The sequence below is a fragment of the Sorex araneus genome, chromosome 1 (assembly GCF_027595985.1).
Source record: "Sorex araneus isolate mSorAra2 chromosome 1, mSorAra2.pri, whole genome shotgun sequence".
Taxonomy (NCBI): Eukaryota; Metazoa; Chordata; class Mammalia; order Eulipotyphla; family Soricidae; genus Sorex; species Sorex araneus.
The window spans coordinates 315,540,143-315,555,422 of record NC_073302.1 but is presented as its reverse complement, the minus strand read 5'-3'; the positions used below and the strand labels follow the sequence as shown (position 1 = coordinate 315,555,422).

At 34.3% G+C, this 15,280-nt stretch overlaps 1 protein-coding gene across 1 annotated transcript in view; it reads right to left on the bottom strand.

Annotated features, from left to right (window-relative positions):
- The window catches only part of LOC101556170 (probable ATP-dependent RNA helicase DDX60), a 78,050-nt gene extending 63,930 nt beyond the window's left edge, over positions 1 to 14,120 (bottom strand). The window contains exons 1-7 of the mRNA XM_055128051.1: positions 13,832 to 14,120; positions 13,039 to 13,108; positions 9,407 to 9,596; positions 8,740 to 9,081; positions 4,477 to 4,647; positions 2,399 to 2,557; positions 550 to 691 (exon numbers count right to left, since the gene is read on the bottom strand). Of these exons, the coding sequence (XP_054984026.1) occupies positions 550 to 691; positions 2,399 to 2,557; positions 4,477 to 4,647; positions 8,740 to 9,081; positions 9,407 to 9,596; positions 13,039 to 13,108; positions 13,832 to 14,120 (1,363 nt within the window). The remainder of the gene's footprint in view (positions 1 to 549; positions 692 to 2,398; positions 2,558 to 4,476; positions 4,648 to 8,739; positions 9,082 to 9,406; positions 9,597 to 13,038; positions 13,109 to 13,831) is intronic.
- Between the last annotated feature and the right edge of the window lie 1,160 nt (positions 14,121 to 15,280).

The window sequence follows — 15,280 nt, the reverse complement described above, 5'->3', positions numbered from 1 at the left end:
ATCTATCTATTGCTCCAATGTCATGAATAAGGCATCACCAGCCTATATCAGGACTTCTGGAGGTTCTTCTGGGTAAAATACTCCAATGAATAGCATCATGGGGCAAGTGTGTGGCATCATGCATCTTCAGATAACCTTGTAATCTGACAGTCCTTTAAATTTTCACATAAATAACTCCTTGCCCAAAACATTCAATAGTAAAACTCATTTTTAACATATGCAAAATAAATGAAGTATGGAATAATGCAGCAAACAGCAATGCTTAAGGTGTTCTATGGATAACAAATTTTCCTTGTATTTAATCTCTTTTTCATACAAATATGATAAACGTTGCTTAGTTATCGAGTTGCTTGGTCAGTAAGCATTTTTACAACAGTCCTCAATGGAATGACTTTCCCTAGTCAAATACATAATTTTTATGAGAGTTAAAACTGTGAAATGAAAATACTCCATCAAATTGCATTAAATTTATGAAAATCCTGTTACAGTGATTGTATTTTGCACACCCAACAAAATGTGAATATAATGATATAGCAGCATTATATTTACCTCTTTTATAGTCAATTTCATAATAACAAGCAATATTTTTCCATAAACTTTTATCAGTTAAATCAGGCAGACCAGCAAAATTTACATTCCAGTGATTTCTACTTTTTATTTGTTTTAGGATGAAAAATTCACAGTGCTTCATCTGGATAAAAAATAAAAAGTAAAGAAGCATTCATGATATAAAATCGTCCAAGAATGATTACCTTGTTTTTTCTCAATAGCATCTAAGTAAAAGAAACATAAGTAAATATCAAATTGCTATGCCAGTGTCCTTTTATTCACAAGATTTGATAACTACATTCAAATGATTTTTATACTTTTTTGTTTCAGGTTTTCCAATTGCAGGATGACATGGTTAATCTATGATCAAAATAGTAGTGTATAGTTATGAAAATGATTCTTTGTTTTGAACTCATCACAATCTTGAGCTCAATTAATAATAACTTATTGAATCAAAAGTAATAAAAATCAATTTTAAAAGTTTGTAAGGAGTTAATTTTTATTGCCTTAGAGTTTCAATAAAAGTTGCTTTTGTCATGATTTTTAAGTAAAATCTTAATAAAACATAAGCATTTGGAGCCATAAAGATACTACCACATCAGGATGCTGGCTTGAATGCAGCAAACCCTAGCTCAATCCCTTGTACCACATAGCGTCCCCCAAAATTGCCAGGAGTGACCCCTGAGTACAGAGTCAAAGTCATGTGCCCCTTCTCCCACAAAATATTCCCTAAGTACACCAATAGGATTTCTTAAACATAAAATAGAAATGTCATCTGAATGCAGACCCATTCTGCTAACAATGTTTAGGTCAATAACTGTAATACTGTAGCACTGTCATCCTGTTGTTCATGATTTGCTCCAGCGGGCACCAGTAACGTCTCTATTGTGAGACTTGTTGTTACTGTTCTTGGCATATCGAATGCGCCATGGGTAGCTTGCCAGGATCTGCCGTGCAGGCAGGATACTCTTGGTTGCTTGCTGGGCTCTCTGAGAGGGACAGAGGAATTAAACCACGTGCAAGGCAAATGCCCTACCCGCTGTGCTATCACTTTGCACACAGGTCAATAACTAAGCAACAAAATCAACAAAGCAGTTTTACAGCCATACAACTCTACTCCTATTGTTGCATTATAGGTGATTCTCAATCTCTCAAAAATGCATGCATTCATAGTTAGAAAACATGCTTTACTCAGCTATATTAATACAACTTAACATTTCTGCAACTTTGTCTCTATAGTCAATAGCAATAATTCTAACCACTTAAATAATAATATAATAATTATATAATATCTTTTTGCTTAGGTTACACCAAAATTCATTTTTTATCTTGATTTCAGGTATAAATACAAAACAAAATTGCAATATAGACTATATAGTAAATTTGGAAGTCCTATGCTAAATATGAAATCTAGGAGTTTTTAATTTTCACAATAGCTAACAAATAACATTTGCGTCCTATCACTAATACAATAAAACAAATTGATATAGATGATTTTTGTATTGCTTTAACTATGTGAGTAAATATTATTTTTCAAAGAAATTATATAATTATTAAGAGTATACATTATTATATATGTAGCAATTTTTCAGTTAGGTACTTTTCTTGTTTTAATCCATTGCTTGCTGGTATCAATTTTTAAATGTACATAGAAAAAGACAATACAACAAAAAAACCATAATTGAGTCTAAGAATAAGTTTCTCCTCAAAAGGAACTTCCTTTTCCTTTCTTTTCTACTTTCCAATAAACTTTCTGCTTTCTAACTCTGAGAAAAGAAAAGACATTTTCCTTCTAACCTTCATTTTGCTGGATTTTAAATGTTTATGAATTTCTACATGATTCACATACCACTTTTCGAAATGGTGAAAGCCTGCTATCCCAAATATAACTAATGATTCTACTCTTAATTCTTTGAAACAGGGGTAACTGTTGAAGGCAAATCACACTAAGACAGTGCATTCTGCAGAGATCTGCTGCTTCATGAAATGTTAGCTTTTTTTCAAAGTCCTAAAAGACATAAATGTTAAACAGAATCAATCTAAACACAGATTAAAATATAACTAATATGTACAGCAATAGTATCATAAAATTATCTTATTCATACATTTCCACATCATACATTTTTCAATTTTTTAATTGAATAGAAATTCAAAGGAGCTGCACACATTTCTCTAAACTGCATTCCTGGATATCTTGTCTTAGAATGCAAGCTTTTCGAAATAAACAGAAAAGGGGTGCAGCACTTCCATTTTTTGTTCAAAAATGAAGAATGGTCACCATCTCAAGGCAGCAACACAAGAAAGGAAGACTAAGTTCCCTAATTTCACTTCTGCTTCTATGTAGAAGAACCAGGACATAGGATATCCTGTATGTATACAAAGGAATATAGTATAGCATTAAATAAGCCAGAAAACTTGTCTTGCACCCTAGAAAGATATTTTACTGAGTGGTATCCATCAATAAAATAGAATAATAGCACCTCTACCATATAATTAAATGATAATTTAATGTATCTAAGTTATCTGGCATTGCACATAAAGAGCCAACAAGAGTTGACCCCTATTATTAATAGTAATAACACTATATCATTAGTGATATTCTTCTGTTCATTTGTTTGCTTTATGGGTAACACCCAGTAGTACTCAGGGGAAATCCTGGGCTAGAATTTTGGGGTAGCTGACACTAGTACTCAGGAGTTCATGTAGTGCTGCAGATCCAAACTGGCATCCTGTAGACAAAATATAAACTATGGTTCGTTAAACTGTTTCCTCCATCCCTGTTAATGATAGTCTTTAGGTGGGAAGGAGGAAGTGCTATGTGCTAGTCCGAGATCTAGGTTCAGGGAATCAAGCAGTGCTAGGTACTGAGCCTAGAACCTCCTGAAAAAAAGTGTGATATCAGCCCTTGAAATCATATCTCCATCCCCATTAACAGTGTTCTTAGCAAAAACACCGATTCCGAGCAACAGATGGCTTACTGGCAAGGTCCACCTCATCAAAGACATAATTACTACTGTCATCAGCAGAACTCATCTTGTTTTTACAAATTTTAAGTAACCTGTGGGATATCACCATGTAAGTCTATATATTTGCCTAAGGAATACTTAGCCAAAGAAATGATGACTATAAAAACAAAATGATATAACAGATATTTAACCAATGATCAAGGAAGTAACAAATAGTATTCATTGAAGAAAATAAAATAACTTGTTTTATCAAATATTCCTGAGCAGAAAGCCCAGAATAATCCCTGATCATACCTGATCATAGCCTGATCTGTTCTCCATTGAACAATAACAACAACATATGTTTTGATAAGAATATGATCAAAATACTGATCTCAATGTTTAGTTTTTTAAAATGTAACAAGAACATATTTTCTGTTTGGGAATTAGAAGCAGGGCAGGCAGTTAAACCCGGGGCTAGCCACTGGCTCTTTCCCTAAACTGGACCCACACAGAAGAGTGAAGCTGGGCTTGAGGGACATAGCAAGAGGTGTGAGGGAATGGCATAGGGGGACAGCAGGGCAGGCAGATGGACACTGGCTAGCTACTTGCTCCTTTCAGGTAACAACTCTAAAATCAATGAAAGGTTGTGATGGTAAAGCAATGCAGAATCCCACCAGGCTTAGTGAGTGAAAAAAAGCAAGTCCAGATGACACAATGACTAATAATAAACTATGTAACCTCTCTGATAAGGAATTTAGAATGGAATTGTTAAGTATGCACAAGGAGCTTAAAGAAACAATGGAAAGCACTGCCAATAAAATATAGGATATAAGATCAAAAAAGATCACTTTCAATAAAATATAGGATATAAGAAAAAATGTTTGGGAATGAGGTGGTATTTGTAACTACAAAACATAGGTATTGATACATATTTAAAACTACTATTAAATTATTAAATTACTTTTTAAAGGAATCTTACCTGTGTTCTGTGATTTTCTGTGTCAGTATTTAGATTTTCACTGTCTGGTGCATCATGTAACATTCTTTTATAGAGTTTTAATGCTACAACACATGCAATAGAGCAGACTATACTTCTTATATCAGCTCCTTCTGGCCAAAGATTCTGCAGCAAGGACAAGGCTTGATGTATCTGGAATAAAATATTTTTTTAAACCTATAAATTATGAGACAGAATTCAAAATCTTAAAATCTTAAAAATATTGAGATGTTTCACGATAAAAATAAAAGTTGCACAATTTCAATAATCCTCATACTTAAATTTAATCTTTAAAATTGTAGTACGAAATATAAAATAAATGCCTAACACACAACTGTACAAACCTTGGAGGGATGTTCAACAGGAAATTAAGATATAGTTATACAGAAAACACTGGCTTCTTAATCAATAAACCTTTAAATATTTACTTCTTAGAGATTGAACTGTTGTTTCCATGTAAATGCATTATTACCTCTCTTTGCATGTCTTCCAAGCTGAGTTCCAAATGTCCATACTGGTAACTTTTTATTTGCTGTGACTTTTTGAAATATTCTATTATATAGGCAAGTAAAGCATGTCGCAGTTGCTTCTCATGCTAAATAAATAAATAAATAAATATTCTAGTTCAAATAAAATACATATTGCCAATGTCTAGTTAAATGCAAGGTACAAAATAATGTTCAGGATAATTTAGACAACAATCAGAAAATCAGTTAAAGTCAAAATAGACTTTCGGTTATTTTGGTTAAACTATTTATTACTAACTACTATTATTAAAAATACAATTAATTTCTCAAGAAAATAAAGCAATAAGAAAATAGTAAGTGATCCTAGTGGCAATATAATAATTTTATATCTTTTCATATGGTATTTTAACCTAATTTTAAAAGAAATAAAGGCTTAAATGATAGTTTTTATTCCTAAATATCTGATATAAATCTTTAAAAATACCTTCAAAAAATTATTGACCTGGCAATAAAATAATTCCTCCATACCAATATTGAAAGAATACAGACAATACACTGTTGCCTCATACCAGTGAGAATAATATATACCAAATAGATTGGAAATAAATAGTATTGGCAAGGTGGTAATGAAAAAGGAACCCTTGTTTACTGTTGGTGAAAATGCTACCTGGTTCAGACTATAGAGAAAGTAGTAGAAGATTTCTCACAAAGCAAAAATGAAGTTCCTGTATAAGCTAGCAATTCCAGTTTTCAGCATTTACCTCCAAAACACAAAAATGTTAACTTGAAAGGATATATGCACACTCTACTTTATTACAATGCCTAAAACAATTGCTCTAGCCCGGCAAGCTCCCCATGGCATATTCAATAAGCCAAAAAACGGTAACAACAAGTCTTACAATGGAGATGTTACTGGTGCTGCTTGAGCAAATTGATTAACAATGGGACGACAGTGCTACAGTGCTACAAACATATGGTTTTGCATTTTCCTACCTCTTCTGCTTTGATAATCCCATTTCTTTTACTCCCTACAAAAAGATCAAACTGCAAGATGGTCTGGCAATGCAAACTGCCATTCACTTGCCATCTTTCCCTATACTTTAGCTTGTCCTCAGGCCACGTGGTATTACAGAGGTCAACAATATGCTCCTTATTTTAAACTACCTAGTTGGAAGCCCACTTAATAAGCAACCTAAAGGAGAATTTTGGGGTATCTATGAAGAATTTCCCATATTTCCTGAATGCCGGCAATGATTTACAAAAAAGTATGGTTCCTTGGCAAAAAATTGTTGTAGCTTGCTACATCTTCCCTGCTTTTAGCTGGCCTGCTGCCTTTCTCTGGCTTTTTACCTGCCTTTTACATCTTTTTTTTTTAAATTTTGCCTAGATCCAAACTTGCTGGCTACCTCTATTAGAAATTCAACTGACCCCTAGCTGATTGAGACTGGGTGGGGAAAGGATTTCTGCCTGGGAGCTGATCTGCCTTAGTTTCCCTGAACTGTTTGTAGTTAGTTCATTGTCTTTTTGTCGGTGAGAGCCAGATTTGATGAAATCAGAAGTAGAAAGTCTTAGACCTGAGCAAACAGGGTCATCATGAGAGGTCAGAATATGCAACGCAGCAATTTGAAAGGTTTAAGTGCTTTTGGAACTTGTTAGACCAGGTTTAAACAAAGGCTTCTCATCAGAATGCTGAGCCTACAGAGAAATAGAAATTTTCAATCTAGATCTTACTGGAATCACTAGTTTTCTCAGCTCCAGAACCTGTATTTAGAACGGGTCGGAAGCTAGAGCCAAAAGTGGCAGAGAGATAAGAGCTTTGTGAGAGAGTTCTTAGATACCTTAAATAGAATTTAGGGTTGCTTTACAAATAACAGAGACATAGAAGACATCAAAATTAAGTTTTCTCATGCTTTTTTTTTTAAATAAGTATTGGCAGTTCAAATGTTTTCTTATTCTTATATCAAAGTTTGGTACAAACTAAGGGCCTCTTTCTGTGTCCGGAAGCATGTTTGTATTCTCATGAAATTGTTAAAAGTGTCTAAAGCTCATGATTTGAAATAACTAAGGTACAATAACTATTTGAATTAAGTTAAAGAAAAAAAGGTTTTCTTGTGTTACATAAAAATTGATTTTTCAGGGCTGGAGCGATAGCACAGCGGGTAGGGCGTTTGCCTTGCAAGCGGCCGACCCGGGTTTGATTTCCAGCATCCCATATGGTCCCCTAAGCACCGCCAGGGGTAATTCCTGAGTGCAGAGCCAGGAGTAACCCCTGTGCATTGCCAGGTGTGACCCAAAAAGCAAAAAAAACAAAATTGATTGTTCAGAGGTCTTATGCTGTTAAGGCGATGTACATATATGTATCTGCATTGGATTAGAATATTTGACCTAGAAAATCTTTTGAGTTGAAATAATTATGACACATGAAAACAGGTTCAAAAAGTAATGGTTTAGTTTAAACATGAATTTCTAGAGTTATAAAATTGGTTGCAAAATTTATCCTACCAGTGTTCTATTTGATTGCTGAGACTTTTGGTACCTAAAATTTCTAGAATTACTAAGTAAAGTAAGTAAAGAGGCAGAGCGACAGCACAGCAGGTAGGGCATTTGCCTTGTATGTGGCCGACCTGGGTTTGATTTCTCCATCCCTCTCAGAGAAACTGGCAAGCTTCCGAGAGTATCCCGCCCACACAGCAGACCTTGGCAAGCTACCCGTGGTGTATTTGATATGCCAAAAATAGTAACAAATCTCACAATGAAGACGTTACTGGTACCCCCTCAAGCAAATTGATTAACAATGGGATGACAGTGCTAGAGTGCTATTTATATAAAACTAAAAAAATTCAAAGAAATGAATAAGTTTTTTCAAAAGAGAAAGAATACAGAAAGAGTTTTAAGCACACAAATGCACATAAGTATACATATACAGATTAAGTATAAAATATATATGCAAAAGTTTAGCTATGTCACATAGAGAACTATATATATATGTATATATATATAGATACAAGAAAATGAGAAATTTTTCTGAGACATTTGCTAATCTCTGGCTTCTCTGAACATGAACTGTTCCTGTCTATTGGCTCTTTGCTTTCCCCCACTTTATTTAAATAAACACTGTGGTTTACAAAGCAGTTCAGGACAAATTGTTACAGGCATTCAACATTTCAACACCAATCCCACCACCACTGTTACCTTCCCTCCAACACTATCTCCATTTTCACAGCTTTGGTGGGGGGGTGGGAGTAGTTTTTGTTGGGGTAAGAGCTGGCCTCATCTGCCCTAGAGGTCTCTCCCAGAACCAGGTGTCCAAGAAATTTTTGCCCATTAACTCTTAAACATAACTCAGAAGCTACCTTTTTTTTGCAGTTTTTTTTTTTGGCATCTCTTCGAGTGATGGCTAAGGGTTACTCCTGCCTCTAGACTCAGGACCTGACACTGCACTCAGGAATCACTCCTGGTGATGCTCAGGGGGCCAAATGGGAAGCCATGGATTGAACCCTGGTTGGCCACATTCGAGGATGACCCCTACCCGCTCTACTTTGGCCAGCAGCCCTTAGCAGCTGCTTTTCCTCAACTACCTAATTGCTTCCACAGAAAGGTTTATCTCACCTCTTTTGCTAAAAGTATATTAAAAATCTTCTGCCCTCTTTCTCACAGAAAGCCTTCTCAGTCTTCTTAGCCCCACAGTTTTCAAATTAAAACTGCAATATTTGGTCCTTTGGTTAATTTAACCCCATTTACCTTGTGTGTTTTGTAAGGATAACTTAACGTAACTTACCCTTTCGAAAAATACTCTGTGTGAATAGTCACTTAAGGCACAATATCCATAAATTCTAAGGACATCTGATTCCATTCCCGAAATCTGTACAATATTGATTTTCTTCTGAAGAGCATGAAGGATAAAAACATTTAAAAACTTTGTTTGGCGTGGCGTTATTCCTGTTTCTGAGACAACTAGGAAATATGGATAACATTCTGTAAGGAACTGTTCCCATTCCGGTGACAGACAGTTGGAAAACTCTGTATGAACAGTAACATCAGTATTGAGTTCTAAATGTTGAATCAGCATGGTACGCAGGGCCAGAAATTTGGGAAAATCAAAATACAAATTTTCTGCATCCTGTATAAAAGGGAAACCAATGTTAATATTACAAATAAAATCAACAACTGGTTATTTTCTCATTTGCATTGTATAGAAATTGTTATACTAACATGACATAGTTTAAAAGTTTAGCAATTAAAATTCATTTTTATTGTTGAAATGTCAGATACATATTTAGCTATATTTCTATTGATAGCAATTTACACAATTTCTATTGATAAAAATTTTAATTATAATATGAAAAAGTAAAATATTTTAAAAAGAAAATGCTATTGACCAAAATGTTTGGATTTTCCCCTTAGAATCAACAAACTGAAAGTAGAGAATTTAAGTTTCTTCTTACCTTAAAGAAAACAACTACAAATTTTGCTTCCTTTTGGATAAAATCATGCAGAAATTGTTCAACAATATAGAAGAAGTGGAGAGTTTGTCCTGATTTCAAGTTCATATTAGAAACACTATTGATGAATAATGAATCTCCATCAATCAAAAAAAATTCGGATTCAACAAAGTCTTTAAGTAAGCTTGTCATGCTAAATAAAATATAAAACACATGACAAATATAATTTAAAATATGCTTGAAACATAAGTCCACAGTTCAGCTAATTACACAAAATATTTTCTACTTTAAGAAACCTAAAGAACAATGTTATTTTGACTATACTTTTTTGCCTCTCCAGGATATATTCCCAAGAGTGGTATTGCTGGGTAAAATGGGAGTTTGATTTCTAATTTTTTGAGATGTGATCATAATGTATTTTCATCGAAGCACTGTTTACAATAGCCTGAATCTGGAAAAATCCTGAAAGCCCTAGAACAGATGACTGGTTAAAGAAACTTTGGTACATCTACACAATGGAATACTATGCAACTGTCAGAAAGGATGAAGTCATGAACTTTGCATATAAGTGGATCAATATGGAAAGTATCATGCTAAGTGAAATGAGTCAGAAATAAAGAGACAGACACAGAAAAATTGCACTCATTTGCAGAATATAAAACAGAATAGTAGCAATTAATACCAGTAGGCCTGCTCCACAGCTTGGAAGCTGACCTCACATGCTGGGGGAGAGGGAAGCTCAGACAGAGAAGGGAACACCAACCAAAGTGCAGTGGAGGATCCACTCAGGATAGGAGAGGCAGGTTGAAAGCAGACTATAGATTGAACATGATAGCTACCCAGTATCTCCATTCAAACCATAACACCCAAAAGAGAGAGAGCATTAAGGAATTTCCTGTCGCGGGTGTAGGGGGGCAGACAGTACGGGGGGAGGGAGGGACCCTGGGGCCATCAATGGAAGAGAATGGGCACTGGTGGAGGGATGGGTACTCAAGTATTGTATGACTGTAACACAGGCATGAAACTCTGTAACTGCACCCTCATGGTGACTCATTAATTAAAAAAATATTTTTTTAAAAAAAGAACAATGTTAAATATTTATTTCATATAGATATCAATTTATTGGGCTCGAGCAATAGCACAGCAGGTAGGGTGTTTGCCTTGTATGTAGACTTCCCAGAGTTTGGTTCCTCCGCCTCTCTCTCGGTAACCCTACAGGCTACCGAGAGTATCCCGCTCACATGGCAGAGCCTGGCAAGCTACCCGTGGGGTATTTGATATGCCAAAAAACACTAACAAGTCTCACAATGGAGACGTTATTGGTGCCCACTTGAGCAAATCAATGAGCAATGGGATGACAGTGATACAGTGATCAATTTATCAAGGTATTTCAATTTTCTAATAGAAAAAGTCCATACTTAATATGTGACTGACACTATAGAGGAATTGAAATTCATTTAGAAAGCATATGTTTGTACAAAATGTAAATCTCAATATTTTTTTCAAATGGCATTTTAGTATTTCAACTGTGTGCAAAATAATCATATTCCTGGGTTAGAATATTATCTCATTGTGTTTTATATTATCTAATTTCATATTATTTTATGGCTGTAGCTGAATCTAGCTACAGCCATGCTGGAGGCCCCTCTCCACACGTTTGGACAGGTCTCATGCATTAAGGTACCGGCAGAGGAACCCAGGTGTGTGTAATCCCATCAACGGCCAACATCCAGAGAGGACTTAAAAGCAAGCTCTCAGAAGCTTTAGCCTTCTTCTCCCTCTGTGAGAAACTGGCAATCTTCTGAGAGTTTCCTGCCCACAAGGGACAGCCTTGCAAGCTTCCCATGGTGTATTCATATGCAAAGTCCAGTAACAAGTTGGATCTCATTCCCCTGACCCTGAAGAGCCCCCAGTGCAACATTGTTAAGAGGGCTGAGTCAAGATGGACTTCTAAGATCTCAGGGAAAGGATGAAATGAGATGTTACTGAGCCTGCCCGAGAAATCGGTGATTAATGGGATTTCGTGATAGTGATATTATTAAAATATATACTATCTAATTATATTTTTAAAATATAACAACTTTTTGTCACCAAATAAAATTTTTATAAAAATAAAATAACATGTATACCTCCTGAGCTCTTTTCAAAACTAATCTTCCTTCCTTTTTCCTTGGACTAAATCACTGCCTTGAATTTATGCTTTATTTATTTATTTATTTATCCATTTATTTTTTTATTTATTTATTTCGCGGGTTTTTTTGGGAGGAGGTTCACACATGGTGATGCACAGAGGTCACTCCTGGCTCTGCACTCAGAAATTACCCCTGGCGGTGCTCATGGGACCATATGGGATGCTGGGAATCAAATCCAGGTCGGCCACGTGCAAGGCAAACGCACTACCCGCTGTGCTTTCTCTCTCTCTAGCCCCTCATGTTTTATTTTTGTCTTCCTTGGATTTTTTTTTTTTTTGCCTGACCTGGCAGTGGTCAAGGCTTACTTTTTGCTCTGACAGAAGGGCTCACTTCTGACCACTTCAGGGAATAATTTATGGTGCCAGGGCTCATACTGTGGTCAGCAGCATGCAAAACAATTACATTTTGCTCTGTATTATCTTCTAGTTCCAATTTTTAATTTTTTGATATATATCCTCAATATTTATCAAAAAGAACAAAATATTTATGTGTCTTCTCTCTAAGTTTTTAAACTTAATTACCAATCACTATTAAATTCTAGTACACAAAGCATAAAAATTCATGCTTGAATATATTTATTGCTGAATAACATTCAATTACATGTCTGCTTCACAATGTGAATATATATATTTTTCTTTAAATGGCTTTTAAGTTGCTCCCTTTTTGTTATGAATGGTGTTTTAGATGTTTTGATTTTAAAAGTATATTCAATTGGTATCATGATTATAAGTTTGTTTGTTTCATTATTTGGGGGCACACCTGTCAGATCTCAAGAATTACTCCTGGCTCTGTATTCAGAGATCACTCTTGTCAGTAGTAGGGGGATCATATGATAGAACTCAGGCTGGCTGTTCACAAGACAACACCCTACCTGATATACTCTCTCCAGTCCTCTTTTATAAATTATTTTTATTGTAAATATGATGATACACTTCTTAACATCAAGAAAAAAATAACTGATGGGAGAATATTTTCTACTATTGTATCATGGTTTCTATAGAATATTAACAAGTATATGCAAATAATTATTGAAAAACTAGATAATATAGTTTGGTAAATTTATCATTGATGATTTTCATACTTTTTTTCACTACTCAAAAAATAACTAGGACATTTTTATGATTATTTAACCTTTTTATTATGGAACAACTACAAATTTAATTGTGATGTTAGCCTTTTGAAGTATTAAAAGAAGAATATTTTTCAAATTGTACCACTTTTCGAAGTTTTTAATATCTTATTCCTCTCAATTGAATGATAACCTTATACATATACAGCACTTTCCTAGAAAATATTTTCCTGTTTACAAAAATATTAACAGGTTTTCCCATGCAAATTCTGCATATAGTTGTTATTAGGAAAAAAATGAAACATCTGTCTATGTCTAGAATTAATATATTATTTTTAAAATGTATTAATTTTAATCATTTGTGTTGTACTTACGAAGATTTTGACAGAGTTTTCCAAATCAACACAGAGAGCTTCCGCAGTATTTCTTTACTTTCAGCTAATCCTTTAAAAAATAATAAGACTTTGTGTTCAAATCAAATTAATTTTAAATAATTTATTTATTTTAAAGTAGTTTTAATAAACCTCTAATTTTTTATTCTAAAAGACTATTATCTTTTGTTACTCATGGAATAAATTTATATTTTATGCAGGATATAAGATACATGCCTAAAGCAGTCAAAAAGTTATTTTTGAAAGACATATAAAAGTGAGAACAACTTATTACAAAAAATTATGATAAAATCAGAAGTGTGTATTGGCATTAGAGCACTTGCTTTGCATGTATGAGGTGTGAAGTCTTGTGTTCAGAGAGAGAAAGAAAAAGATTACTTAAAGAATTTTAAGCAGGGTTGAAGAGGTAGTACAGTAGGTAGAGTGCTTGCCATACATGTGGCTGACCTAGGTTCTGTCCCAAGAATCACAGATGGTCACCACATATCAATTGGAGTAACCCTTGGACATGGAGCAAGGAGTAAGCCCTGAACACTAACAGTTATGGTTCCAAATTAGATAGATAGATAGATAGATAGATAGATAGATAGATAGATAGATAGATAGATAGATAGATAGATAGATAGAAAGTGAGTCAAGTCAAAGTTTTGATAGAAAATCAGTACATCTGGGGTTGGTGAGGAGAAGGAATGAGAATTAGCAAAAGAAAAGGAGCAGGAGGAAGTGGGGACCAAGGAATGAGAAAGTGAAAAAACATACATGGGTAATACCTCACCTGCCTTTTCTACATCACAACTGCCAACATCTGTGACTTCAACATTTGATTCAACATTTGAAGGCTTCTCTTCATTAACTTCAAATGCAGATGGTAAGTTCCCAGAAGATGGCTCTTCCCTTATGTCCTCTGTGTTCAGAAGATCTTCTTCTTCAGACTGATCAAATGATGACAAACTGTCTGTGGTGTCACTGTCATCATCATTATCAATTTCAGTATCACTCTCAAGTTCACTGTCTGAATCACTAGAACTTGAGTTTTCATTAAACATAAGGGGTTCAGAAGCCATGATCTGTAAAATCAAACAAATCCTTATCAGTTTATTTAAAATAGCATATAAAGCACAGTTTCACTCACTTAAAGTTCAAAGTCTATCCCATTCTTTCTTTTCACTCTAATTTTTTTCAATTTCTACTTTGCTTATAATGATAAGCTTTTGCAATCTTTTTCCTACGTGTTTGCAATGAAATAGCTCATGAAGAAGCAAATATAATCTTATTTGATATATTTTATTCATTAGGTTATCTACTCAATCATCTTTTATTAGACATTTCCTGAGATTTCAGACACTATGCAACATCTTCAATGCCACTTGTCTCCAGAAGTATGTCCAGAGAAAGAGCATTACCACTCATCGATTAATTTTACAATTATGATAATAATTAGTGAATGAACTAGGTTGTATGGAAACAAAAGTTGGGGAAAAATTTTTCAGACTCAGTGATATTTTAACTTGCTCTTAAAGGATTGTTAGGAGTTTGTGAGGCATATAAAAAGAACATTCTAGAAATGAACAGATTCAAAGCTAACAGCAGATCTGATTCATTGTTGTGCAAATGCAGTACCTCCCCAGGCTTTCTCAGCCTGCTCTTGTGATTTTCCCTAGTCCACAGATAGATTAAGGCAGATTAGTCACAAATCTTATTTTATTAAAAGAAACAGCTTATTCTAGAAAGAAATAGCAAGAAGCTTATTCCAGAAAACCATCCTTGTCTCCACAATCCCAAATGTCATTTTTCTTTAAACCTTCAATAAAGGATCATAAGGAAAGCTCTAACTTCAGTTCTGGAATCAAACAGTCTCACTAATACCTCAATCTTTAATTTTTCTAGAAAAATGCATATAGATATTTTATTCTGCCTCCTCATATGTAATTCTTTTAATATAAAATTATGCATAATTTGTAAAACATTTCTATACATTCTCCAATATCTAATAGCCCTCAGAATAATTTCATGTTGTTGGAAATATTAACTAAGTTTACAAATGAGTCATCATTAGAGAGTTTTGAGGCTTTAGGTCTTTGAAGAATTGAGTTTGCTTGAAACAAGAGGACTTCAGGTGAACAATATAACTGTGATCATTAAACAACCTAGCTGCTCTAATAACCTCTCATTTATTACACATAACTAAAGATAAAATAATTTATTTTCCAGCTTCAACTGTGAT